Source organism: Pinus tabuliformis, chromosome Q, assembly GCF_031772625.1.
Source record: "Pinus tabuliformis cultivar Carrire ecotype Pingquan chromosome Q, CPIR1, whole genome shotgun sequence".
Taxonomy (NCBI): domain Eukaryota; kingdom Viridiplantae; phylum Streptophyta; class Pinopsida; order Pinales; family Pinaceae; genus Pinus; species Pinus tabuliformis.
This window is the reverse complement of record NC_142296.1, coordinates 693,104,831-693,131,946: the sequence shown is the minus strand read 5'-3', so window position 1 is coordinate 693,131,946 and position 27,116 is coordinate 693,104,831. Positions and strand designations below refer to the sequence as shown.

The following is a 27,116-nucleotide window of genomic DNA, read 5'->3' as shown; positions in this document are numbered from 1 at the left end:
ATAGTTCAGTTTTGGCCAACATACTTGAAGAGAAAATTGCAGCTTTTTATTCTAGTATAGTACAAAAACAAGGGGACTCTGCCTTCCCACTACTAGTACACATGCTCTAGGGTGAAAAATAATAGGAACAAAGAACAAATCTGCAACATACTTCTCCGTAAATATTTCTTTGGGAAGCAGGATACCGACAAATAAAGGATTATTGCTTAACTGTGTACTTAGATACAAAGTAGGTTCCAATTGTAGCATCCACTGTAGATGCTCCAAAAGTGGAAAAAAAAAGATACAGAAGACGATGTGAATCGATGAGAAGAGATCCAGAGTCCATCTTTTGTTTACTTTATCATTAAATTCCCATCTTCCTTCAAACTCATATTTCTTCACACATGTTCCTTTTGCAAGTTCTGCACATTTCCCCATACAAATTAGAACTGTACTTAGGAAGTTACCACTTGATTGAGAAAGTCAGCAACCCAGACTGGTATTACTCAAAATCACACCTAAATATGTTTTTACCTTTAATCCATTGTACTGTGTAATCTGCATGAACACTGCTTTGTGGTAACAACCCCTTAACCCACTCTCTTTTCATCAATGCATGCAACCTTTGATGCTCAGTGACGACATCCAAACATTCTTGAATAAGATGATTGAAAGGTTTCTCTTCAAAGGTTAAAGGCCCAGTAAAGATGGGGATGTGGAGCTACATTCAAGATAGAATTCAACGCACAATAATTATAGATACAAAGAATACGATTTGAATAGAAAGTATTCAAATATGTTAAACAAAAAACATGTTAAAAGGTGGGTCACTGCATTATCTCTTTGAAACCTCAACGTTTCAAACCTAAAGGTGACCCAACATCAAGGAATTAAACATTGATCTTGCAAAGAACTCATCAGATATAGAAACATTGAGGTTTTATAGTGACTTATAACGCCATGCTTAACATTTTAACAACATAAAATATGCACCCAACACTTTTAAGTAATGTAACTTACTAGGAGGAGCATCTCGTGCTTTTATGAGAGTAGCATGCAACTGATGAAGAACTCCACCCTCATCAAGGGTAAATGTTGTCTACAACTCATTAGCAACATTATCAGATGAAGCAGCAAAAGGGACTCCAGAATTTGGTACATTACTACCTAATTATGTTAAGGTGATAGAAATCCCAAGATTTGCTGCTGCTTGCATGACCAATCTTGGAAAGAACACAAATCAATATTCAAAATCAAATTTGATATGTAAAAAAATAAAATCACACATTTGGGAGTAAGTATATTTTGAGCAATCTATTACCTGGATATGACTGGTTTCAATTTTTTGAACAAGAGGATTAAGAAAAACTTCAAAGAACCACTACCTTATCTGATTGCTCCATTTCTCAATATGAGGGTAAACACCCAAGTTTTGAAAAACTTCCATGGATTTCTTCAATGAAATCAAAGCGGGGAGGTCGCCATCTCCATCTGACTTGTATCTGCAAAGTGGTCACCTGAAAACAGTCTCCTGGAATGTGAAGGATTTGGTTGCAAGTCAGGTATATACCTTCCAACATTTCCAGATGGCCATATTTGAGGTACACTTTTTTCCTATTAATGTGGAGGGTTGTGTCTTACTCGAACAACTCTATGGGGAGATTCTAATTACCCAGCCATAGATAAACCTCTAAAATCTGGACCCACATCACCTACACTAGCCCTGGGTATGACTGGTTCTTCTACAGGCCTAACAGCAGGAATTGTTGCAGCGGTAGTAGGAATATTTAGGTTGCTACTGATGGTGTGCCATCCAAGAGCTGTAAGGCGGAGGTGGCCATCATCCCAGTGTGAAGAACATGGGAGGACATCTAAATATGATGGACCTGAAATGCTTTCCACTGTCTTTCTTTTACAGGATCATCGTCTTCCATCCATAGGATGATTGGCACGTCCATTGTTGTTCTCTAGAGTCTAGCATACATCCAGTCACACTGCTACAAGCAAAGGCCAGTTGTTCAGATTCTGATCGAACCAATTGAGTTGGGTGAGGAAAGAAACTTAAATCCATGAATGGTTTCCCTTCATTTGCAACTGCTATCTGATTGGTGCTGAAGTTATAATTATTACAATCAGAAGTAGTTCCATAGTTACAACTTGAACGGAGATGTAGACGATCATCCATGACCTGGTTGTTGAGGGAATCCATAGACACACTTTCAGAATGAAGGACATGCGAGTCCACCACTTTCCTTTCAAACCTTGAAGTTGACTGCACATTTGAAACTGGGTTCCAGTCAATAACCATTTTATCTTCAGAAGTGCATCCCTAATCAACTGATATATCAGAATTTGTTACACTGCCAGTGGCCCAACCATTGACAAAAGAACTACTGCCACTAGATTGACTTCCTATGTTTATGAAACTATAGCTTGGGATGCTCCCTACAACCTGATAATCAGGAAAACTTGGAGCATCCATGAGATTCGGTCGCTCACCAGGATAAATATGTGATTCAATATCCACATTATGTTGGTCAGACATATTTTCCAAATAAAAAATTTCTGATATAAGGTGCAAGGTGCTCCTTTGGGCTTGCATTATAGCTTCAATCAGTCTCCCAAGCTTATAATTTAAGCAACATAAATGTGCTGCTATGAGTCACAGATTTGATAGAAATTACAGTTGAGAATGTATCAACCACATCAATTATCTGAAAAAGACATCACTCTTCAGTGCAGGATTGATGGATCATAAAAATACATTAACTTTCTTCCACAGAGTTTGTAATAATAGTATCTCAATAGACCTGCCTAAATAATTTCATGGAGTCAATATTAGTCAATGCCATCTCTAAATTTTAAAATTTAAAACTATCATAATTCTCTTTGAAATGAAAAAATCTTAAACTTCACATATGCACTACAAGATATGTTCAAAAGAAAAACTCCAAACTCAAAAAAGAGAAGACAGGATTTTCTAATATCTTTATAATCTCAAAACACACTGCATGATAGAATATGGGATTGCTAGTGTTGTGCAGATTTAATAGTAAAACTAGTGGTTCTTGGATCCTCAAGCCTAAACCAAGTATGCAGTTTTTGATTATCACTTCCCACTACTTTTGGACATCTTTACAACTATATCAATGCCACTGAGTTGTTTCAATATTCATACACAAATATGAACTGGAAAGCTACCAAAGGACAGGCTAATATTATTTCTAAGAGCAGGACCTATGAGCAAGGTTCATTTACCTGTCTGCTAGACAGGTAAATCTATTCAAAGGACTTGTATTGAACATATCAAGTGCTAGTAAAAACTGTATAAACAAGAAGAATATAAAGAAGGGACATTATTATAAATCAACTACACAAATGACAAGAGAAATGCACAACATTGAAGAAATTAACAAATCAAACGTGCATATGTAGAAAAATTCTAATACAAGTTTTAAATTTTATTGAGGTCACATGATTGTACAGAGATGAGGATTAACAACACAACTGTATTGATTTTTACAATGATTAGAGATGCCAATGCATATAGTTCAGAGACTTCAACCCACATCAAAATTTCAAGAAAAAAACATCCCATGTCTTCTTGAACACAAACTAGTAACAGGATTGCATGAACTGCAAATGCACATTTTGCAACTAAAAAAATGTTGCTGAACTAGAATTCTCCATGCTGACATTTAAGAAATGAGAAAGGGATCATACGCTTTGAAAAATCCTACATATAAGGAAGTGTCAAGGTATCTGGAAGTCCTCCTCTTTGGAAAGAGTACTTAGGTGGTTCGCTGTTCCTAACAGCCCAACAATAAAGGATCAACTTCATCCTACTACACTAATAGATTGATGTTGCATGCCTTGTCAACAAAAAATGGTTACACATGTAACATGAGATTTCAAACTTGGCCTTACATTTTGGGCTCATGTTCATCTGTTTCTCCCCTTTACTGAAAACATGTTCTTTCAAGGATCAAATGGATGATCCAACAAGAGGTTGTTCTATGTGGGATGTGATCAGATTGACATGAATCTCTTCCTTGACAGGCATCTCTGTCTTCTCGAGATAAAATTGTCAAGCAACTTTTCGTAAGAGCAATATTGATATCAATCTGGGAGAAGTTTTAGCATTTCAATCAAATCCGATAATTCAGATTTCAGCTAGGAATGACATCTTTAGAAATGATATAGGTTCTCTTTAAGTTGGAACCAAAGCAAACATGATATCCTTGTTTATGGTGAAAGGGGGTCTTATGTGACTACTCTCTGGCTCCTAAATGTGAAAATATCGGTTTATATGAAACATAAGGTATCTGATGCATTTTTCCAAAAATAGGTTAGTCCACCAATTCCAAGCACTCAACACATCTTAGCAGGCATGGGATTATTCCTCCATTAAAAGCGTTTGATACAAACAATACATGCATAAATATATTCCCAAGTGTTTGAATTAATAGTAAAAACAATGCCAGATATATTGAAAACATTCTGAATACACCTAGATGACCATCCAAAACAATCACTCATAAAATTGGTAACCATCATTTCAGACAAAACCCTTTGCTGTTTTTTTCATCCTGGTACAACCAAAACAAAATCACCTTAAGCAAATAATGAAAATCCCTTGAAAGGTGTCTAAATCTACACCTAAACACTTAAAAGTATCAGATATGTATCCAACATAACATTTAAAACCAGGTTTTTACATCATTAGAAGTGAATGAGAAATATAAGTCTAATCCACCCTTATATAAAACATGACAACAAGAAAAACCCATAAAATTCTAGAAAATTTCAAGCAATGCTAGATAGAAAACTGACAAACAATCATATTAGAGGAGCTATGTGGCAGGTTTTACAAACATGCACTCAATCAAAAAGATATCATTAGAGCAATGGTTGAAAAAGGTAGAAAAATGCGAGGGTACTTCACTGTCTTGTGGACATCGAGCCTTTGATAAATTCTCAAGGAATGACAATATGACTTTGTGTGTATGCACATTCTAGGAACCTGACATGACTGTGAAGAAAAAATAATAGACCATAGTGTACTATAGAAAAATCCTCCAGCGTCTAATTATCACAATTTCTATCTGCTCTCTAATTCATCCCTGGAAAGCCAAAATCAATGATTATTTGTTCATTTTCATGGTAATTGGCACCAATATTATTCATCTAGGATGAAGACATAAGGATTTGAGAGTTAATATCTAAAAGGGAATTTTTTTGTTTTAGTGTGCTTTAAAAAAATCTCCAAGTGAAAAAATAATAAACCACAGTCCAACCCTCGCACAAAGACGATAGTGTTAATCCTTCATGAAAAATGCAGAAGAAAAATATAATGAATTCCATTAAATTACAATATGCTTTAATAGTAGAATTTCTGCCTATTCTGGCTTGCTCTGAATATGTGTGTACATGTGAACTACCAGAGTCAAAAATTTAAAACAGAAAAGTAGTTCATTTCAGAATGACAAATTTTGCATCCTACATTACCTCACCAATGCTTAAGCAGAAAAAATCTTTATGTAAATTTATATCCATGTTGTATTCAATGAAAACATTCCTTGGTATTTTATCTGCATGCAGTCATGTAGGTCTAGTTTATGAAGGCTATAAATATTTTAACTGCGTGAGAGAAAGTTATTAGATCACACCTGCAATGGAGAACTATATATGTACGGTTGAACTTCTTGGCTGAGCTGGGTGGTTGTATGAAGCACAATACTTTATCGATAAAAGGGCAATAAAACCTGATGCAAGTGTGTGGAGTTGTTTTCTTGGTGCATGTAGAATACATAATAAAATGAAGCTAGCACATTGTGTGGTGAAATTCCTTTTTTGAGCTGGAACCTAGCAATCCAACCCCTTATGTGCTTCTCTCAAATATTTATACTGCAGCTGGCAGGTGGATTAACATTGAAAGGGTAACGACAAATGATGAAATATATAGGCATAAAAAGGACTCTTGGGTGGAGTTGGATTGAGACCAATAGACAAATACATGTTTTCCTTGTAGTGGACAGATCACATCCACAAACAAAGGAAATCTATTCAATGTTATCTTGGGAGATGAAGGTGGTTGGGCATGTTCCTCGCAGGAGGTTTATACTAAATACTATGAAGGAGAAGAAGCATATCAGATACACTGGTACCCTTTACGCATATCAGCACTTTGGGTGAAAAGCACAGCCTCATTCAAATCATCAGGTTGGTAAGGACCTAAGGTGATCTCTGCACATCCATACATCAATGCCTAGCCTATAGCTTTATTTACAAGGGAAAATGAAGGAAATCCTTCATCATCCTTTGCTTTCACACTCCATGAAGTATCCATGATCCATTGTTGCTCTGCCCAACCAGCCACTACATTTTCCAGACCAGATTTATTTTTATGTTGACTATACTTGCTTAATTTATGTGTAATCCATTGTTGCTCTTCCCTCTGCTCATACTCTTCTCTAGAATAAATTCCAACCTTAACAAAGGATGGAAGGTAAAACATCTTATGCTTCTTCTACAAAGCACAAAGTTGGAAATATACTCAACATGGGTCTTCTATATACATTGATCTAGCAAGTGTTGACAACTTTCTCCCTCAGTGGCTTCAAGAATCATACATAAAGACACTCTCAACTTCACTCTCAGAACTTCTAAATTCCTTCCTTAAAACATGACTCTCTTCAACATTGTCTTATCCATTAGGTGATTGTTTAGTCATGGGATTTTTGGGTTCTACTTCATTTGACATCAAGACTGATTGTTGTGATGTCATCTTTGATGTCAAAGCAAGCCATAGCTTCAGGTAATTCTTCCTAACACCCTGATTATATGATTCTGTAGCTTTTGGTCATTACACCCATAGGTCAATACCCCTTACCTCTCTGACATTCAATTTCAATGATGCAAAAAATTGTTGACTAATCCTCAAAAAGATATCCATATTATCTTTAGTAGAAGGCATCGTAGCAGAAAGGATGAAATTGTCACAACTTCCATAAATTTGGCAAGGTCACCTGCACCTTTCTTTATTTTCTTCACCTTCATCGTCATTTTCTTTGACAGTCCACGAAGTATCCATGATCCATTGTTGCTCTGCCCAACCAGCCGCTACATTTTCCAGACCAGATTTATTTTTATCTCAACTATACTTGCTTAATTTATGTGTAATCCACTGTTGCTCTTCCCTGTGCTCATACTCTTATCTAGAATAAATTCCAACCTTAACAAAGGATGGAAGGTAAAACACATTATGCTTCTTCTACAAAGCACAAAGTTGGAAATATCCTCGACATGGGTCTTCTATATACATTGATCTAGCAAGTGTTGACAGATTTCTCCCTGAGTGGCTTCAAGAATCATACATAAAGACACTCTCAACTTCACTCTCAGAACTTCTAAATTCCTTCCTTAAAACATGGCTCTCTTCAACATTGTCTTATCCATTAGGTGATTGTTTAGTCATGGGATATCTGTGTTCTACTTCATTTGACATCAATACTGATTGCTGTGATGTCATCTTTGATGTCAAAGCATGCCATAGCTTCAGGTAATTCTTCCCAACACCCTGATTATATGATTCTGCAGCTTTTGGTCATTACACCCATAGGCCAATACCCCTTACCTCTCTGACATTCAAGTTCAATGATGCAAAAAATTGTTGACTAATCCTCAAAAATATATCCATATTATCTTTAGTAGAAGGCATCGTAGCAGAATGGCTGAGATTGTCACAACTTCCATAAATTTGGCAAGGTCACCTGCACCTTTCTTTATTTTCTTCACCTTAAGCATGAATATATGACCTTGCATAGAAACATATTGCAAATTCAATGAAGCCTCCCTACTCAGATCCATAATAAAGTGTTAAACTTCTGCAATTATTATTTTACCATACACCCTAATTCACTTCAACACCTATAGACTTACGCTCTTGAGAAGTTTGAACCTAGAAATGGTCGATCCCTCTATTGTAATGCCATAACATATTCCCCCTCTTGAAAACAAATACTTTGCATAGCTTCCTTTAAAATCCTCTGCAATTGGTTGCAATCATGAATACTTTGAAAATTCATAGCTTGTTCAATAATTGGAAGGTCAGCTAAAAATTGATCTAGCTCATTCGGTCAAATATGATATTAACCATTGGGCTTTGTGCCCTTTATAACCACTCAAGCCATCAATGAATTTCCAGGCCAATATTACATTTTGAAGGGACTGATTGCAAATTCAAAGGGCATTAAGATACCTAGAACTGTTGTAACCAAGAATTTTTAACATCTTTTTCCAAGCTAGACTTCAATTTACTAACTGCTTGAAAATCTTGTTCATGTTCCATTTTATCAAGAGGTAATGAGGGAAAATCCTACAAAAATTTCATTGCTAGGGAGAAATTTTCTTAAAGCAACACTCACACCACTTTTCTCATCAAATGAATAGATCTTGAAACCACTTTTGACATTAATATTCTCTGCCATACAAATCTTTGGCATAAATGACAACCCTGCCAACATTATGTTGGACATGTGGCCTCATCAACTTGAAGTATTAACTGGTGAATGATTTTATTTTCTAAGGGGATGATTGATTCAATGTTTTTTAATGTATAGCTTGATAATAGCTTGAACAATTGATCCTTAACACCCCAATTTTTCCTCTTGTGGAATCATTGGACAACTTGTTGGATTCCACATTTTGTTCTCTTGGGACTTGAAGGAATTTGATTTTGTGAAATCAAGCCACCTCTTACTCTATTTTTAAAAGGATCAAGGTAAACTTACAATTGTTTGACTTGGTAGTTTTGTGAATAGCGTTAATAACAAATAAAGACTCTTCAGCCATAATAACAAAAAAAAAATTGATGAGCTAGAGCCAATTTCAAACCTTGGAGAAAATTGTAGGCCTTTGCTTGATTATTAATGCAAACTCTAATACTCAAAGCATATTGCAATTCCTTTTGTCCTTCATGAAGGATTCCCCCTGCACTTTCCATCCCCAGATTTCCTTTTGAGGTAGAGTCCAAGAACAAGAAATAAAACTATGGAGATGATTTCCAAAGTTGAAAGTCATGCTCTGGTAGTTAAAGTTGCCAATTTGATATAGGAATTTTCCTGCCTTTTAAGGCTTGGAATGTTGATGCAGGAATATGAAATTGTCGAAACCAAATCTTTTCTTCTTGATCTAAAACCTACAGTTCTTAAGAGCCTCTGATCTTGGATAACATGTGATGAGATAGGAGGAATCTTGCCTTGATTGTTGTTCAACTTGGATTAACTTGCTCTTGCTTGAAGATCACTTTGTTATGCACAAGCCAGATCATCCAACTCATATATTTGGGTAGTTTAACCCATAACATTTAAATATACTCCTTTTTTCCATGTTTCCCTTATAGTTAGGAATCCAATGAGTGAATGTCTCATTCCATGATGAAAGCATTCTCATTAGGTGTTGGATATCTTGGAATGTTGTTTTCCACACTTTTCAGGTGAAAATGCATTCAAAAAAAAAGTGTTAAATCATTTCAACATCTTATAAACACTATGCACATTGGGAGGGTCAATGGATTCCACATTTAGCTAATTTTTCAGCAATTAAAACCTTCACTTGCACCAACAATCAACAAAAGAAGTTAACTTTGGGAAGACACTTAGGGTTCCATATTGAACTTCATATGGTAGACTTCTATAATTGAAAGGAATAATCTAGATGGTGATGATATCCATGTTTGGCACTGTATTCATTAGATCATTAGTATTGTAGAAGGAGGATTCCTCAAGGGTGTGGTCTTGAAGACATTATGAGAGGTATATTAACAACATTTGTAGATGAATTAGAGGGACCCTATGATCGCAACCCACCCAATGTCTGAGAGATCATTTAGACATGTTGTATAAAATCTGCGAGGGGGTAGCATTATTGCAACCCTCTACTTCCTTTGAAGAAATTTGATGGGTTTCCATTGACATGAAGGGTAATATAGGGATTCCATATGCATATGGAGATCCATGAATAAAAGAGGAATAGAACCCAAACCTATGCATGACATTAAAGAGAAAATAATGTTTCACTCTGTTAAAAGCATCAACTATATCTAACATATCTAACTTTACAATCATACCTTGTTCTTTGTTTTCCTAACTAAAGTGGATGGCCTTTTCAACTAAAAGAATTAGTCCACAATATTCCTTTTCTACATAACACCACTTTGATTTTCCAAAATTACCTTGCAGAGGGTACTTTTCAATCTATTTTCAATTAACTTGCTTCAAAGATTTTTTGAGCCATTACATAAGTAAATAGGGAATAATTTCCTTTGCAACATAGGTGAGAAAAGTTAAGTTCATGTTGCAACCAACTCTGCAAGTTTTTTGGATGCATTGAAGCATTCTCTTGAGGTTAGTTTTGGTTGTGTTGCAACAAGCTCTAAAGAAATGGATTGAAAATCCATCCAAGTTTGGCTCTAAACTCTCAAGTGCTAAATGGATTTTCTCATTTCTAATTTACTTTATTACATTATTTCTTTTCTTTTTCTCTTGAGAGATCAAGATTGGGATATTTTCAAGTATCTCTGTCATTATACTTAGTTCAGCCCCCTCTATTTTTGTGTATTGCTCTTCATAATGGGAATTTTCTACGTCCTTGATCACTGGAATTTTTCAAAGAGTAATACCATTCTGTAGCATAATTTCTTTGATATTAATGACATATTTGAGATTTTGTAAGATGGATTATTTGATTGCAGGGCTATCAAACAAGTGCTCAAAAAATGGGCCATGAAGAATTAGCCATTTTTGGAGTAGAAGGTGAAATTGAAAATAAAAAATGGCAAATGGAAAATGAATATATGCAAACTATGTAATTAGTGAGGAAAGATTTATGTATTAGAAATACCATCAAGTTCTCAAGAAAGAGGAGACATGGAAACTAATATTTAGAAGCTTGTGGCATAAAGTAGGAACTATAATACAACATTCTTTTATAATCAACCCAAAGCAGGTTTCTATCAAGACAATGTCAAATAATTTACCATGGTATTCTTCTTAAAGAATGGTTGACATTTCGATTCCTCAACTGGATTATTGTGGTAAATTCCTTGACATTATTCTGAAGAACCTTTCTTTGGGTTAATTATGAAGGAATGTTGTATTATAGTCTTTTACTTTATGCCACAAGATTCTAAATATTAGTCTCCATGTCTCCTCTTTCTTGAGAACTTGATGGTATATTTAATAGAATAATACACATGACTTTCCGCACTAATTAGATTGTTGGCATATATTCATTTTCCATTTCCTTGTTTTTTTTCCCATCTACTTTTGAATTCCACTTTATCCTACTCCAACAGTGGATAATTATTCATGGCCCATTTTTTGAGCACTAGTTTGATAGCCCTCAACTTTTTCTCCCATGCATACATGAGATATCCTTTGATACATGTGCACCAAGTCTCTAAAATAATCTTCATTGCTTATTCGTTCCACAACCAAATGGGCTTGGGGCCCATAGTTTAAAGATTCTAGCAGGATTAAGCCCATATGGTTTGTAGTCTAAGCCCACCCATGGCAAACATTTTGAGGAGATTATGAAATTATTTGGAGGAAAGTCACTTCTGATAAGAAACTGGTCTAGCCATGTGGTTTTAAATCTAAGGCTAGCTCTCCTATTTGTCCAGGTGTATTTTCCTTTCCCAGGTTTAACATCTACTAAATCCCATTCAAATATTAGATCAATGTTACTTGGGAGCGGGAGCGAAAACGGGAGCGGGAGCGACCATTTTCAGAAGCTCCCAGTTTGGGAGCGAATCCGGGAGCGATTTTTAAAAAATATATATATTTTATATTTTTTAATTTTTGATACATATATGTCAACAAAACATGTAGAATGATGAATTAGATATAAAAAACATAAAAAAACATAGATTGATCATTGAACCATATCACATCAATCATCTAGAAATTATAATCTTCATCAACCATGTCCACAAGTTAGTAAAATACATATTACAACTGCAACATATTGAGTCTCGTGAATCATGATTCATCAAATTCAATCTTAAAGTTTCAACTTCAAGCTTTCAAAATTGAAAATTCAATATATAACATTTATCAACATTGATCACCAAAGTTGTACTTGTAAGCTAAGTTTAACCATTACAAGAAGTAATATCTTAGATATTTCTAAGTCCTAACTTCTAATTGTTAACATGAAATGAAATGTTATAAAATGAAACATGAATAATGAAATGAAATGAAACAACTTTAGTCTTTCACGAAGCATCATATTCATAATTCACAATCATTACCAATGAGTTATAATTGCCAACTTCAAACTTCAAATTTTCATTGTCACAGTCATATATTGTTTACAAAAAATATCATTATGATATGAAAGAGTCAAGAGTCAAGAGTCAAGGACTCAAGACTCAACAATTATGAAAACTAATAGAAACTAGAAAAGACAAGTAAACTGTAAATCTACATGTGGCCCTTGCCACGAGAGTCTCCAGGAGTATAAGCAGGTCGTGGTGGTCTTCTAGGAGTCTCCCACACAGACCGACGACCAGAACTAGAAGGCACATGCCCTCCACGTGAGGGTGTAGATGGAGGTGGCAACAGCAAAGGAACAAGACTCGGACCTCCAGCACTACTACTAGATGGGGGAGGTGGAGATGGCATGGCTGCTGCAGCTGCAGCTGCTTCATCTTCATCCCTTATAAGTTCCTCTTCCAGTTCTTCAAGATGCACTATACCATCCTCCAAATTGTCATCCTCTGGGTGATTGTCCCAAATTTTATATGTGGGATCCTCATAAGCCTGATCACAGTAATGACTCAACAACCTCAAGTTGTAGTGCACATAAACCAAGCTTTCTGCTCGGTTTTCATTGAGTCTGTTTCTTTTCACATTGTGTATGAAGCTATAGGTGCTCCAACACCTCTCTGCAGAAGAAGTATTCACAACCTATGATAGAACTTTTTTTGCTAATTTTGGCAAAAGTCCATGGCCGCCATATGTTTCCCACCATGTGAGCGCATCAAATTTGTCTCTGTCTTCCATTGCATGGAAGGTACCAAACAAACCAGTGCCACTGAAGTATTTGCCTATTTCAAGGCGCACCGCTGCACATTCCTCCCTGTCAGGTATCAAATTTTCTAATGCTTGCAAATATCCACTAGTTACCTCTGCATCTAAATGGGGTTTGGTCCTAATCCCACCCCCTGGTGCGGGTTGGCCCAACCAAGATGTAGAGTAGTATTTTGGCGTATGGATATACGCCAAGAAATGTAGTGGAAGATTAAGTCTATTCCACCGTTCACACACACAATCATGAATCAGTTTGTACAAGTCGGGATCTCTGTTATGAACAATATCTTTTATTTGCCCCAACATGGTATCCATCTGCTCATACACCTCGCCAATCACCGGTTTGTCTGTATCTGCAAACCGAATCATGTGATAAATGGGCTTGGTGAAATCCAATACTTGCCTCACACTTGTCCAAAACTGACCATCAAGAGCGGCCTCCTCCACCAGTTCAAAACCTTGCCTGTCAGCTACATTTGTAGCCCTTTCCTTTAATACCTGCCAATGTGGACTTGATACCATGCTAGCCAATGACTCTCTTACCTTCAAAAGCCACCTGAAGGTGAGGTAATAGCTACCAAATCTGGTCTTCGCAATCTTCAACAACTCCAATCTCGAGTGGCTGCAGAAAAGGCCATGGGTATTGCTATGATTTGTAATAAATTTTATCATTTGTTTGCCTTTCTTGTACAAATCACCAATCCATTTGTATTGTGCATTTTTGTTCTTGACAACATCATGCATCAGAAGGTTCAATGTGTGAACCAAACATCCAAACCAAAATATGTTGGGGTATTTATCCTCAATAATTGCTCCCGCTGCCTTACAATTAGGAGCATTATCAATGATGACTTGGATGACATTGTATGGCCCAATACGGTCAATTGTTTCAAGTAATGCTTCTGCAATGTTGATGGCGGTCCTGAACTTGTCTGAGTAATCATGTGCAATTAGAAAGATGGCACCACTAACAGACACAACAAGAACACTTATCAATGGCTTGCCTTTTACATTTGTCCATCCATTAGATACAATGGACACCCCATGGTCAGTCCAAGAACTTGTCATTCTATTCAAAGAATGTGATATTTTTGCTTTTTCATGATCAAGTCCAACGGTTCTTGCCTTGTCATACCCATGGCTCTTGTATCCTCTAGGGACATCATTTATGGCAGAAACCATTTCGTGCCAATAAGGTGAGCGAAGAACATTGAATGGTATCCCACATGCATAGAGAAACATGTAAACCTTTGAATCCACATCATTCCTACACCCCTCATCAAGGAAATCTGATATGGTTCTACGCCTTAAACCTAATGACCCTGTGCCTCCATATCCACTGCCTTGGGAGGATGCTGAAGGAGTTCTTTGTGCTTGTGATTGTGAGCTTGGTTCAAAGAAACCCCTTGATTTTTTTGATTTGTATTGGGCTTCCTCCTCTTCCCTTATGTATTTGGCTCTATCCGCTGCTGACACCGCTGGACAAGTTTTGATTCCTATTTGTTTGTCTCCATCCCATGGCCTTTTCCCGCATAGGTGTTTTCTGGCACGGGTGTATGAACCTGTGTAATCATTGTTGCAATGGGGGCAATGAAATTTAGTGGTTCCACCCCCCTCCCTGCTTCAGGCCTGTTAACATATTTCCACAATGGGGTTTGGTCTTGTTTAGTTTTTTAAGAGTCATGTTCACCCTCCTCCATCTCCTCCTCACCGGGGTTTTCATCAAATCCACTTTATCCAGCTTCTTCATCCCCCTCTTCATTTTGACCCCTCCGTTTCCTACTGTCCAGCACCATAATAACCATAAAAGGGACCAAGAAGAGGAAAATGCCAAGAAATATAGCCAGGTCCATGATGTTTGATATTTGTAGGCTTTTGAATCTGCAAATTAATTTAATTTATTTAGATTAATTAATTTAATTTATTAATTTAATTTATTTAGATTAATTAATTTAATTTATTAATTTAATTTATTTAGATTAATTAATTTAATTTATTAATTTAATTTAGATTCATGATTTTTTTACTAAATATAGTTAATAAACTAAATTAAACTAACTAAATTACTACCTAACTAAATTAAACTAACTAAATTACTAAGTTATTTACCTCTTTGCAGGCTTGCTCCTTGCTCCTCAGCACTTGCTCCTCGCTTCTCCTTGCTCCTCAGCACTTGCTCCTCGCTTCTCCTTGCTTCTTTGCTCTTGCTCTCATTCAAGTGATAATGAAATTTTTGTTTGCCCCATTGAGTTTTTAAAACATAATTTTTTTTAATTGGATTTTTTTTCGCGTCCGCGGCTTTTTTTCCACCCGGATCGCTCCCGACGTCGGTCGAATCGCTCTCGGAGCGAAAATTTAACGCTCGAGAGCGATCGGGAGCGATCGCTCCCGAGCTGTAATTTTCGCTCCGGGAGCGACGCTCCCGATGTCGCTCCCGAAATTGGCAGGGAGCGGAAATTGTTTTATGCCCGAAGCGCGGATTGGGAGCGGGAGCGAGGGGGGGGGAGCGCTCCCCCGCAACTCTGTATTAGATATTCTAGCTGGTCTCAAAAATGGTCTCAAACAACATTTCCCCAATGATTTTCTTTGTGTCTAAGGGTGGCATCAAGGGCTCTAGCTAAAATGTTTTCTTTCTCAATCTTTTCCCCATAGAAATTTGGCATATATAGTGACAATATCCAATTTCTAGCCCAAATTTCAAACCCTATCAAGAGCCAATGTTGTGATTTTGAACAAAAGCCTAGTCTTAGAATGTTGTTATTTAAAAATTTTCCTCCTCCCCCATAAGAACCTTTGGAGCCTATTATTGCCACCCCGTAGGTTTTCCAGTGAGTTGTACATTCTTCTAGAACTTCCTTCTTTTCAATATTTATCTCCTAGATCAAGAGTATAATTGGTTTTTCTTGAATGGTTAAGCTTCTTATTAGTTCCATCTTCGATTTGTGACCCATACTCCTGCAATTCCAAGAGACAACAATCATTATTCACTTGAGGGTTTGGATCCCTCAACCTATGGAGGGACTATTGGTCTATGGTTTGTTGACAAGCTTTGCACTTGCTACCATGGAATTTTCAATAGTTTTCTATGTACCCAATATTTCCTCTTTATCCTTTATTTCTTTGTGTTTTTTCTTAGTATGTTTTTCCCAATATTTTTGACTTGTTTATCCTCCTTTATTTTTTCTCCCCTTCTTCCTCCCCTACTTTTTATTGTGATTTTTCACTTGTTACCATTCTTAGAGTGGAATGTGCTAGATTAGGGTTTCAATCTATCTCCTTTTCCTAGATATAGCAGGTTACTTCTTTCCTCATTGAGAACCAATCCTAGTTCTTCAAAAATTGAGATTTGAATAGTTGGTTGAACTAGAGTGATAATAGAACTCACAACTACTTTTGCATAAAACATTGGTTCAAATTGTGATAATACCTCATACCTATTAGACATGTTACTTGAGTTACCTCCTTGGTTATGCTAAGGATATTATTTCCTACTTTTTGCCCCTCTTGGCCAATTTGAAACTATTTGATTAGCTAGTTCACCATGTTGTTTTTGTTTAAACCCTTGTTTTGGTGTGTTTGATGATCCAAGAATATTTGATATTGGTTTTTTGCCCCCCAATTTAGGTTTTGTATAATCATTTTTTCCTCCTTGTCGCTTACCATTGTTCAATATTGTCCTACTCTTGTTGAGTTTCCCATAGGTTCTTTTCACAATCTTTTGCAAAATTTTCGTATCTGTTATATATGTTGAACTTAAATGGTAATTGCTTAATTAATTTCATTTGATCCAATGCCAAGGAATATATATCTGATCCCAAGAAGGGAAAATTTCTTTAGTAATGTTGTTTTCAACCACACTTGCTACCTATGTTACATATTGGAGCACATATCCTATCTAAATATTGGGCAAGGTTTTGTTATGTTAAAATTGGCAACTAGGGCCAAACTCCACATGGGTCATCTTATTTATGACATCTGATATTGTTATTAGATTCCTCTCTCAGAGAGGTGTAGGATTGATCTAAATATCATCCAATTCTGACATGTACAAATGAAGATATGAATTTATTTTGATTATGGACAAATTGTCAAGGTCGACCAGCAAACTAATGTAGGCGCAGAAGCCCAACAGTCACGTCTATTCATCCTCAATGTTTACATATAAATAGAAGATGTGTTTGCCTCATTTGGAAATCAATAAACTTCACACATCTATCCCTCCTCACATGATTGGGTACGGATTTCTGGGCAGTGTCTCCACACATGTGAAGAAGAAGAAGATAGTCATTTTCTGTTTTGGGCGTTGACCAATGTTGACCGAATTTCAAGAAGCGTTTTGACCAGAGTTGACCTGTTTGACTGCTTTTTTGTGAGGGAAATCTTTGTTTGGGAATGCCGCATTTTTGGGCATAGTAATTTAGGCATTCCGTACTGTTTGATCAACATTAACTGCAAAGAATTGACTGTAAGTTTGACTTCTGCGTTGACCAAGTTTGACTGTGATTTTCAGGATTGTTTTGGGCTGATTAGACTTTATGTTGAAGGCCAAAGTTGACTGGGTTTGACCGAGATGAATTGAGGAAGAAATCTACCCTATTGACCAACGTTGACTTTTCTGGTTAGGGCTTTTTTGCTTCTGTTGTAAATTATCAAAATTTGCAAATTGTATTATCTCTCTATGCTGAACTATTGAAGACTAAAAGGAGATTTGATTAAGGGTTTCCCCACATTTGGGTTTGTCCCTCGCTGGTGCCATATCTTGTGTCCTCTTATGTTGTCTTGTCTTCTACTGTTATTGTTTATGTTCTAGCTGCATTTTACTATCATGTTGATGTGATTTCTAAACTGGATATGATATTGGTCTAATAAAGGGATTGAAGTAAAATTGCTCTAAGCATAGAACATAACATTGTTATCCTAAAATTAACATGGTATCAGAGTTGAGGTGAAGGCAAAGCCCAAGCAAGAGTGAAAGAGAAATCACCAAAGACAGTTGGACAAGGACAAAAGACTCAATGGGTTCCTCATCCTACTTCCCGACTGAAGACAAGCACCATGGTAAATCTAACTATCATGGATGGAAGATGTCTCTTGATTTGACCTTGGAAGAGAAGGAAGTAATGGATTATGTGCAAGGTAAAATCCCCAAGCCTCCTTCAAATGCACCGGTTGCTGCGAAGACCAAGTACAATAAGGTTGAAGTCAAAGCAAAGAATATTATCAGTGATTCCATTGACAAGCATTTGGTGGCCTATATCTCTAAATTGAAGACCTCCAAGGAGATATATGACAGGTTGGTCGGCATGTTCAATGTTAGTAATGTTAATCAAATTCTCTTTCTCAAGAATAAGTTGAAGGATATTAAGAAGGGCAAGGAAGAGGACATTCAATCCTATTTCTTGAGGATTACTGAGATCAAGAATGATCTACTCTTGATTGGAGAAGTCATTCCTGACAGGGAACTTACTCTCACCACCCTTGGAGGACTCCCACCTAAGTGGTATGTATTTAAAACCACTATACTCAACAATGATCAAATTCCAAGGTTTGAAGAATTGATGTCGAGATGCATTCAAGAAGAAACAAGAATGGTGGAGCAAGAAATGCCTTCTAATAGAAGCAACCCTGCTACATTCTCCGCTCATGCCAAAAGGAGGAATAATACAGGGTCTAAAGGTCATTTCCATGGAAAGCCTGGATCTAAGGGAGGAAGGAAGGGCAGGTGCTTTGTTTGCAATAAGTTTGGCCACTATGCAAGGGATTGTCCTAATAAAAAGGATACACCTCGAGATGATGACTATCGTAACAACTTCAGGGGCAACTTCGACAACATCAACAATGATAATAGGAATGGAAAGTCCAATGACAAAGGAAAAATGAATGTGGGACATCAAGGAAATGGTCGACCCTCCAAGAAATCAAGGAACTCCAGGTATGATATATCTAATGTTGTTAACAATAAGTAAAAAGAGTACCATCTTATATCAACCCTCTCCACTACCTCTCCTCCGGACACTTAGGGAAATTGGCTGATTGATAGTGGTGCCTCAAGGCACTTCACTAGATACAAGGAAGCCCTCTCTAATCTGATAGAAAAGGAGACAAACTTGGAGATCAGCCTTGGAGATGATGCCACCTATCCCGTGAAGGGAGTAGGGAATGTTACCCTTCAATTGAATCAAGGTAACACTATTCATTTGCAAGAAGTACTATATGTACTTGATCTCAAGAAGAACCTAGTGTCCGTTTCAGCAATGGAAGATAAAGGATTCAAGGTGGCTTTTATCAATGGAAAGGTATGTGTTTGGAAAAGAAATTTAAAGGATTCTCTTACTCTTGGGTTCAGGGTTGTCAGTTTGTATCAAGTTGGAGGAAGTCCATTGAGAGTCATGTCTTGCGGCACATCTCTACAATCTAAACTATGGCACCAGAGGTTCGCCTATATTCATTATAAGGCCCAACCCGATGTAAGACAGATGGTTACAAGTATTCCCAAGTTCAATGTAGAGCATGAAGGTGTATGTCCAGGATGTGCCGAAGGAAAACTTACAAGGGGACCATTCCCCTCAAGTAATAGCAAGACCACAGGCATATTGCAATTGATCCACTCCAGCGGAATGATGCCCATAAAATGCTTGGGAGGATACTTATATTATCTCACCTTTATGGATGATTATTCTCGCAAGACCTGGATCTACTTCTTGAAGAAGAAGGATGAAGTGTTCACCTGGTTCCGACATTTCAAAGCCTCGATCTTAAACCAATCGGGGAAGAAAATAAAGATATTGAGGACTGATAATGGGACTGAGTGTGAATCCAATGAATTCCAAGATTATTGCAAAGAAGTTGGCATTAAAAGGGAGACTACAACGCCATACACTCCCGAGCAAAATGGTGTGGCTAAAAGGAAGAATCGCTCTATTGTAGAAGTTGTTCGTGCCATGCTTCATGATCAAGGCCTTCTGAAATTTCTATGGGGTGAAGCTGCAAATAACGTCGTGTATGTTTAAAACTGATGCCCTCATCAAGCATTGGAATCCAAGGCTCCTGAAGATATGTTCATTGGTAAGAAACTCAATGTCTCTCATTTTAGAATTTTTGGAAGCCCCGTATATTTTCATGTGCCACAAGAGAAAGGAAGAAAATTGGATGCATCTAGGAAGAAAGGAATCTTTGTGGGCTATAGTGAAAATTCTAAGGGATATAGAATTTATGTGGCTGGTCAAAAGGAAGTTGAGATAAGTCATGATGTCACCTTCGATGAAGATATGGACCTGAGGAAGATCAACAACATTCCTATCCTAAAGAAGGACGAAGAAGCTGACATAGGAAATCAGGGTGAAAAAGAGGACAAAACAATGCTTGATGTTGATGAACTTATGGATCCTATTGATCCACTCCCTCATGAACCTTCCTCCTCCAAGAGGAGACCCTCATGGTTTAGGGAGACTCTCGAGGATGCTGAGAGGCACATTGCACCAAGGGGGACTTTACGTGAAAGCAAGAAGCTGAACATGTACCAAGGTGATTTGACCGCCATGAGCACTATCATTCAAATGATACTTCATCATTCGAAGAATTCGTGAAGCAAAAAGTATGGAAGGACACTATAAATGAAGAATACGAGTCAATTATGAATAATGATGTATGGGATGTAGTCCCTAGACCCCAGGACAAATCAGTTGTCACTTCTAAGTGGCTCTACAAAATCAAGCATGGAGCTGAAGGAAGTGCAAAAAAGTTCAAGGCTCACTTTGTTGCTCGAGGCTTCTCTCAAAAGGAAGGTGTAGATTACGATGAGATATTCGCACCTGTTTCTCGATACACCACCATCCACTCAATCATAGCCCTTGTTGCCTCGCAAGGATAGAACCTACATCAGATGGACGTCAAGACCGCCTTCTTGCATGGTTCAATCAAAGAGGAAGTCTATGTGGAACAACCCAAGGGGTTTGGAGTTCATGATCGGGAATCTCATGTATGCAGGTTGAAGAAATCTCTCTATGGATTCAAGCAAGCACCCCCGACTTGGTATGAGAGGATCAATAGCTATCTGATGAAGTTGGGATTCACTAGAAGTGTAGCCAATCCAAACCTTTACTTTAAGGTTGTAAATGATCAACCTCCTATTCTGGTACTTTACGTGGGTGACCTCTTTTTGACAGGTGCAGACCCTCTCATTCACAAATGTAAGAGGGAGTTGTCTTTTGAATTTGAGATGAAGGACCTAGGACCGATGCACTATTTCCTAGGGTTGGAGGTCGGGAAAAATCCAGGTGAAATTTTCCTCTCTCAAGGAAAATATGTTGTGAAGATATTGGAAAGATTTGGGATGGTGGACTGCAAGCCTGTGACTAGTCCGATGGAACTTAACTTTAAGAAGTTATGTGGTAGTGTTGTTGGACCTGAATTGGGAAATTATTCTGAGTATCGTCAACTCATAGGAGCACTAATGTTCTTGGTGAACTCCCATCCAGAGATATGTTTTGCAGTTAACACATGGAGCCAATACATGGTTGAGCCTCATCACATACATTGGATTGCCACCAGGAATCTTTTGAGATATCTTTGGGGCACAATCACTCATGGATTGAGATACACTCCCGGAAATGTGAGACTACATGGTTATTTTGACGTTGATTGGGCTGGCAGTGTGGTGGATCACAAGAGCACTTATGGATGTTGTTTTTCTTTGGGTTCTTCTTCAACATCCTGGATGAGCAAGAAGCAGAAATCGGTTGCCTTGAGCACGACCGAGGCCGAATACATAGCTGCTAGTATGTCCTCCTGTGAATCTTTCTAGTTGAGGAACCTCTTTAGTGAGCTATTTGGACATGTGTTGGATACCACCGTGATCTTCTATGACAATGAGAGTGGGATCCGATTATTAGAGAATCCCATGTTTCATGATCTCTCCAATCATATAGATATCAAGTACCACTTTATCCGGGATATGGTACAATGAGGAGTAATAAGGCTCCATCACATTGAGACTGATGAGCAGGTCGCCGATATTTTGACAAAGCCCCTGGGGAAGGTCAAATTCTTGGCTTTCTGAGAACGACTTGGAGTCGTGGAGAGACCCTCTTATGAGGGTCCTGTATGAGATGGACATTGAGCTCTCAGAGCTCCGAGGGGCTTGGGGTACTTCTTGGAGCAGCGAGAAACCATAGGGTGAGTGGTTCAACCTTCCCATAGTTGTTTCTTGTGTACAGGGTGAGTGGTTCATCATTCCCCTATGATACCCCTTGGCAACATGTGAGCAAGACGAGTGGTTCACCCTTATCCTACCAAGACATCCTACCCATGTAGTCTGGGACTCATGGGAAGTACCTCTCATCTGGCCAATGAGTAGGGAAATGGAGATAGGGACCATAGTAATACCTATGGATGCATCGTGTACTACCATACTCCCTATGCTAGGATGTTTGATACTGATCTAGGATCAATGAGAACTGACTTCAGGTCAGTGAGAGTGGTATGAGACACTCTCTTTTGATTAGGACTGACTTTGGGTCAGTAGAGAATGGTATGATACATTCTCGATGACTTCTTCTTCTTCGTAGTTCAACAGAGCAAAGTAGTGCATGGATGGCAGAGATGGTACAAATTGGCAGATGGATTAGTAGGTGGAGTTCTCCCTAGTTGAGAGGGAGTGTTAAAATTGGAAACTAGGGCCAAACTCCATATGGATCATCCATTTTATGAAAACGAATATTTTTATTAGATTCCTCTCTCGAAGAGGTGTAAGATTGATCTAAAGATCATCTGATTCTAACATGCACAAATAAAGATATGAATTTATTTTGATTATGGACAAATTGCCAAGGTCGCCAACAAACTAATGTAGGCTCAAAAGCCAACAGTCACGTCTATTCATCCTCAACATTTGCATATAAATAGAAGATGCCTTTGACTCATTTGTACATCAATAAACTTCATACATCTATCTCTCCTCACATGATTGGGTACGGATTTTTGGGCAGCCTCTCCACATGTTCAAAGAAGAAGATAGTCATTTTCTGTTTTGGGCATTGCCCAACATTGACCGAATTTGAAGAAGGGTTTTGAGCAGCGTTGACCTGTTTGACTACGCTTTTGCAAGGTCAATTTCTGTTTGGGCAGGCCGTATTTTTGGGCATAGAAATCGAGGCATTCCTTATTATTTGACCACCGTTGACTACAGAGAATTGACCGCGGGTTTGACTTCTACGTTGACCAAGTTTTGACTGTTATTTTTGGGACTATTTTGGGCTGATTAGACTTTTTGTTGAAGGCCGAAGTTTACTAGGTTTGACCGAGTTGAATTGAGGAAGAAGTCTACCATGTTGATCAACGTTGACTTTTCTGGTTAGGGCTATTTTGTTACTATTATAAATTATCCGAATTTGTAAATTGTACAATCTCTCTTTCTTGAACTATTGAAGACAAAAAGAAGATTTGATCAAGGGCTTCCCCATATTGGGGTTTGTCCCTGGCTGGTGCCATATCTTGTGTCCTCTTGTGTTGGCTTGTCTTCTACTATTATTGTTTATGTTCTATCTACATTTTACTATCATGTTGATGTGATTGCTAATTTGGATATGATATTGGGCTAATAAAGAAATTGAAGTAAAATTGCTCTAAGAATAGAACATACCATTGTTATCCTAAAATTAACATGTTACAACTGGATAGACATATGTTAGGGGTTGCCAACATCTATGCTCCAAATGATGCTTTGGAATGTGAAATTTTTTGCCATTGAATAATTTAAAAGTTATTCGAGGCCAACTAGTTGATTTGCGGGGACTTCAACATGGTTGAGCCAAAATGATAAGAAGGCCTTATTTCTTCCTCATCGTTAGAGCCTCGAAGATTGGGAGGTTTAGTTCAGTTTGTGGTCCACCTTAGGTATTGGACGCTGGATAAACCAGCGTCCCCCATGTGTTTCGTGACATGTGCTTAACTGCCTCTCGTGGATCCATTAACTCTGGCGATGCAACTGTTTACTAACACTTGCGGGTTTTGGTGTAAAGGAAATCCTGATTCCAACAAGTGGAATCAAAGCCAAAGGTCTCGAGTTCAAATCACACCCGGCTCGTGCTAGGGGGGGGGATTGTTGGACATTGGATACACTAGCTCTCTCCATGTGTTTTAGGACATGTGCTTAACCGCCTCTCACGGATCCATTGACTTTGGCGATGCATCCATTTACTAACACCAATGGGTTTTGGTGTAACAAAAATCATGATTCCAACATTAAGTATATATAACTGCAATGTCTATGGAAGGAATGATCTTAATTTTAGAAAGAGGGCATTAAAGAAACTCAATTGGGGCCATGCTCTAGAATCAAAATGTCTTCACAATTGAATGTCAATGCTTCATGCTTGTTCAATTGTTGACCAAAACTACTTTGTCTAACTACTGACCTTTTTTGGAATCTCTTAGATGGGTTGGAAGTCATGCATGTCGTAGTCCAATTATCTTCTTAATGTCTCTCCTTGAGTTATTTTCTAGAAGAATCACCAAGCTTTGAAGATATTTCTCCAAGTGAAGCATAGATCAGGAGTCCATTGTTTTTCTAATCAAAGGAAAGTGCTAAAACCCCCCAAAAAATAGACAACAGAAGAAAATCAAAACAATATGAAAATAAAATCTCCTATGCAAAGTGGATTCTTTTCTTCTCTGTGGTCAGAATAAAATTGAAGTAGAATGATGAGTTGAACAAAAGCCAGACACCTTGAGAAGGTGAAGTGCAATGTGTAGAAAGCTTCAATTCGAAGTAGCTATAAGTGAAGGAGATAGAGTCTCTGAAGGAAGCAAAGTATTGTGAGGGAAGAAGGCATAATCCAATAGCTTAAGGATGGTGTAGAGTATCCAGTTAAGGGATAATAGAGTTTTCAAAACAAAATCCAAGTCCTCACTCTAATGCCTGTTAGAAGTGAACTAAAAATGCAGACTCATTTAACACATGAGATTACAATGTGTAAGAGAGCAATAGTGCAGATGTGGAAGAACATTTAGATGGAAACAATTATGTAATACATGTCCACTTAGCAGAGATAGTGAGAAGTCTCAAAGAGCATGAGATAAACAATAATTCCATTTCTACTTTGATTTGGTCAATATCTGTAGATAGTTACCCAATACTCGTCATATTTCTGATTTCTCTTATATATATGCTATAAAAGATGAAAGAAATCATTAACACTTATGTACAATGAGAAAAGTGATAGCTCTATGGCTAGGGTTCGAGAAGATCTCAAAGAAATGTGGTAGAATCAGATTCCTACAAGGCCAATAGGCCTAGTTCCTATGGCCTAACCATCTCCATGCTCGCTCTCCATTGCAACCCTATTTTTTCCCACCACACCCCCCCCCCCCCAAATGCAAAAAAGTTTGCGGACAAGGTCGACTTCACTGAGGATCCACTTGAAGGCCGCAACATCTAGTGTAGCCCACTAAATCCCTCACCGTGTACAAAAGCTACTAGCACATCACATCATGATGACATTATGACACTCTTAACAATCTTAGTGGAAAACACAAATGAGGTTTGAGGGGTTTAGAAAGGACATACAATCCTTGACTATCGTTCCTTCACCTGTCATGATTATTGGCACTCCTAACAAGATGGTAATTTCCTTGGCAATCAAATAGACCCTCCTCACCCCGAAAATGTTTAGGCAGTTACACCTCTTGTTCAACCCACTCCATTATAAAACAACTACTATTATGCAGAAGCTTGAACAAACAAGTAACGCAAACAAAAAAAATACAGAAAAGATAAAACAAAAAAGAAAAATATTCCCAACAATGTCATATTTGAAAAACAAACCTCTGTTTCATCTAACAAGTTCCCTTCATCCTTGTACAAAAATCCACAGTGCGTGAGAGCACAAGCATTCTGGGGATCAAGCACAATAACTTCAGCAAAGAATTCAAATTCCTTCAGAAAGAGACCTTGCATTTGGAGACATTTGCATCGAGATTGGTAGGCTCTGTTTCTAGAATAATTCCATAGAGACAAAGTGCATTTGCAAACTTATTCGTTAATCACATTATATTGGCATACAACAACGCATCCTTTCCTCAAAACCTTCTAAGTGATGAGGAAAAAGGGGACAAGGCAGGAAGAGGAGTAGAAGTAGGGTTGGTACTAGAAGGACTGCTCATTGAATTATGGTTCATTGAATTATGGCTCATCGAATGATGACTCACTGCTCCATTGGCATTCTAAGGAAATGGCTTACTTGAGTTCTCATTGTCGCCTACAACATCTCCCTGCACCCTTCCAACATTCAATATTTGAGACTGAAGAGATTGAGTGACATGAGGTTATTTCCATGCCATAACTGGATCCATTCCACTCTTCAACGCCTCGAGTTTTCCATGCTGCTCCACTTCACAACCCTGCTCAGTCAAAATAAAAATAAAAATGCCAATGGTTACAAAGTTATTTCAGAAATCCAAGGTTGATGATAGAACATATTCCATTTGGTCAGGTTGATGCTATAACTGGTTGCAACAGCTGGAACTGAGCATTTGCTGTAAGATTGCAATTGGGTCGAGCTGGCTCCTGCCCCCATTTATGAAAAGCTACCTATGTTTTTTATTCTTCTACTTGATCAATTGGATATGGAATTGAATCACCTGGAACAGGGGTAGACTCCATGACCCATATGCCCTAATCTCTTCCCTTGCTCCTGCTTTCTTCGTTGCTCCCTCCTCCCCTGCCTCCCCCTTCGCCTTCCGTGCTGCTGGCTTGGATGTTGGTTGAATGACTTGAACCAGAATAAATCCTGTAGAGCCAAGAACACATAAAGCTATGGAAGCAACACTTGCAGAGGCATAAAAGATAAATCATATAGTAACCCTACTGAAAGCCATTAAACCAAGCTTTGGGATGATAAGATTTACATAATGGTAGTGCAAGACAAATTCTGATGGCTACTCGTTCTCCCAGGAAAAACAACAAAACTCTTAAATTCCCACCAAATGCGTCCACGGAAATAAAAAGGATTTTGAAATATTAAGCTCCCTTCCACCAAATCA

At 37.8% G+C, this 27,116-nt stretch overlaps 1 protein-coding gene across 4 annotated transcripts; it reads right to left on the bottom strand.

The window, feature by feature from the left end:
* Positions 1 to 8: 8 nt before the first annotated feature.
* On the bottom strand, positions 9 to 27,116 carry LOC149221426 (uncharacterized). Of its 4 annotated transcripts, XM_089385103.1 has the most exons (6): positions 26,982 to 27,116; positions 26,715 to 26,863; positions 26,315 to 26,474; positions 1,003 to 2,634; positions 517 to 703; positions 9 to 404 (listed from the first exon to the last, which is right to left on the bottom strand). In XM_089385103.1, the coding sequence occupies exons 4-6, from the start codon at positions 1,012 to 1,014 to the stop codon at positions 52 to 54; spliced, it is 552 nt and encodes a 183-aa protein (XP_089241229.1). In that variant the 5' UTR covers positions 1,015 to 2,634; positions 26,315 to 26,474; positions 26,715 to 26,863; positions 26,982 to 27,116; the 3' UTR covers positions 9 to 51. The 4 variants fall into 4 exon arrangements, with proteins under 4 accessions (XP_089241229.1, XP_089241228.1, XP_089241227.1 ...); XM_089385102.1 differs by lacking the exon at positions 1,003 to 2,634 and having other exon boundaries at positions 25,900 to 26,474; positions 26,581 to 26,863; XM_089385101.1 differs by lacking the exon at positions 1,003 to 2,634 and having other exon boundaries at positions 25,900 to 26,474.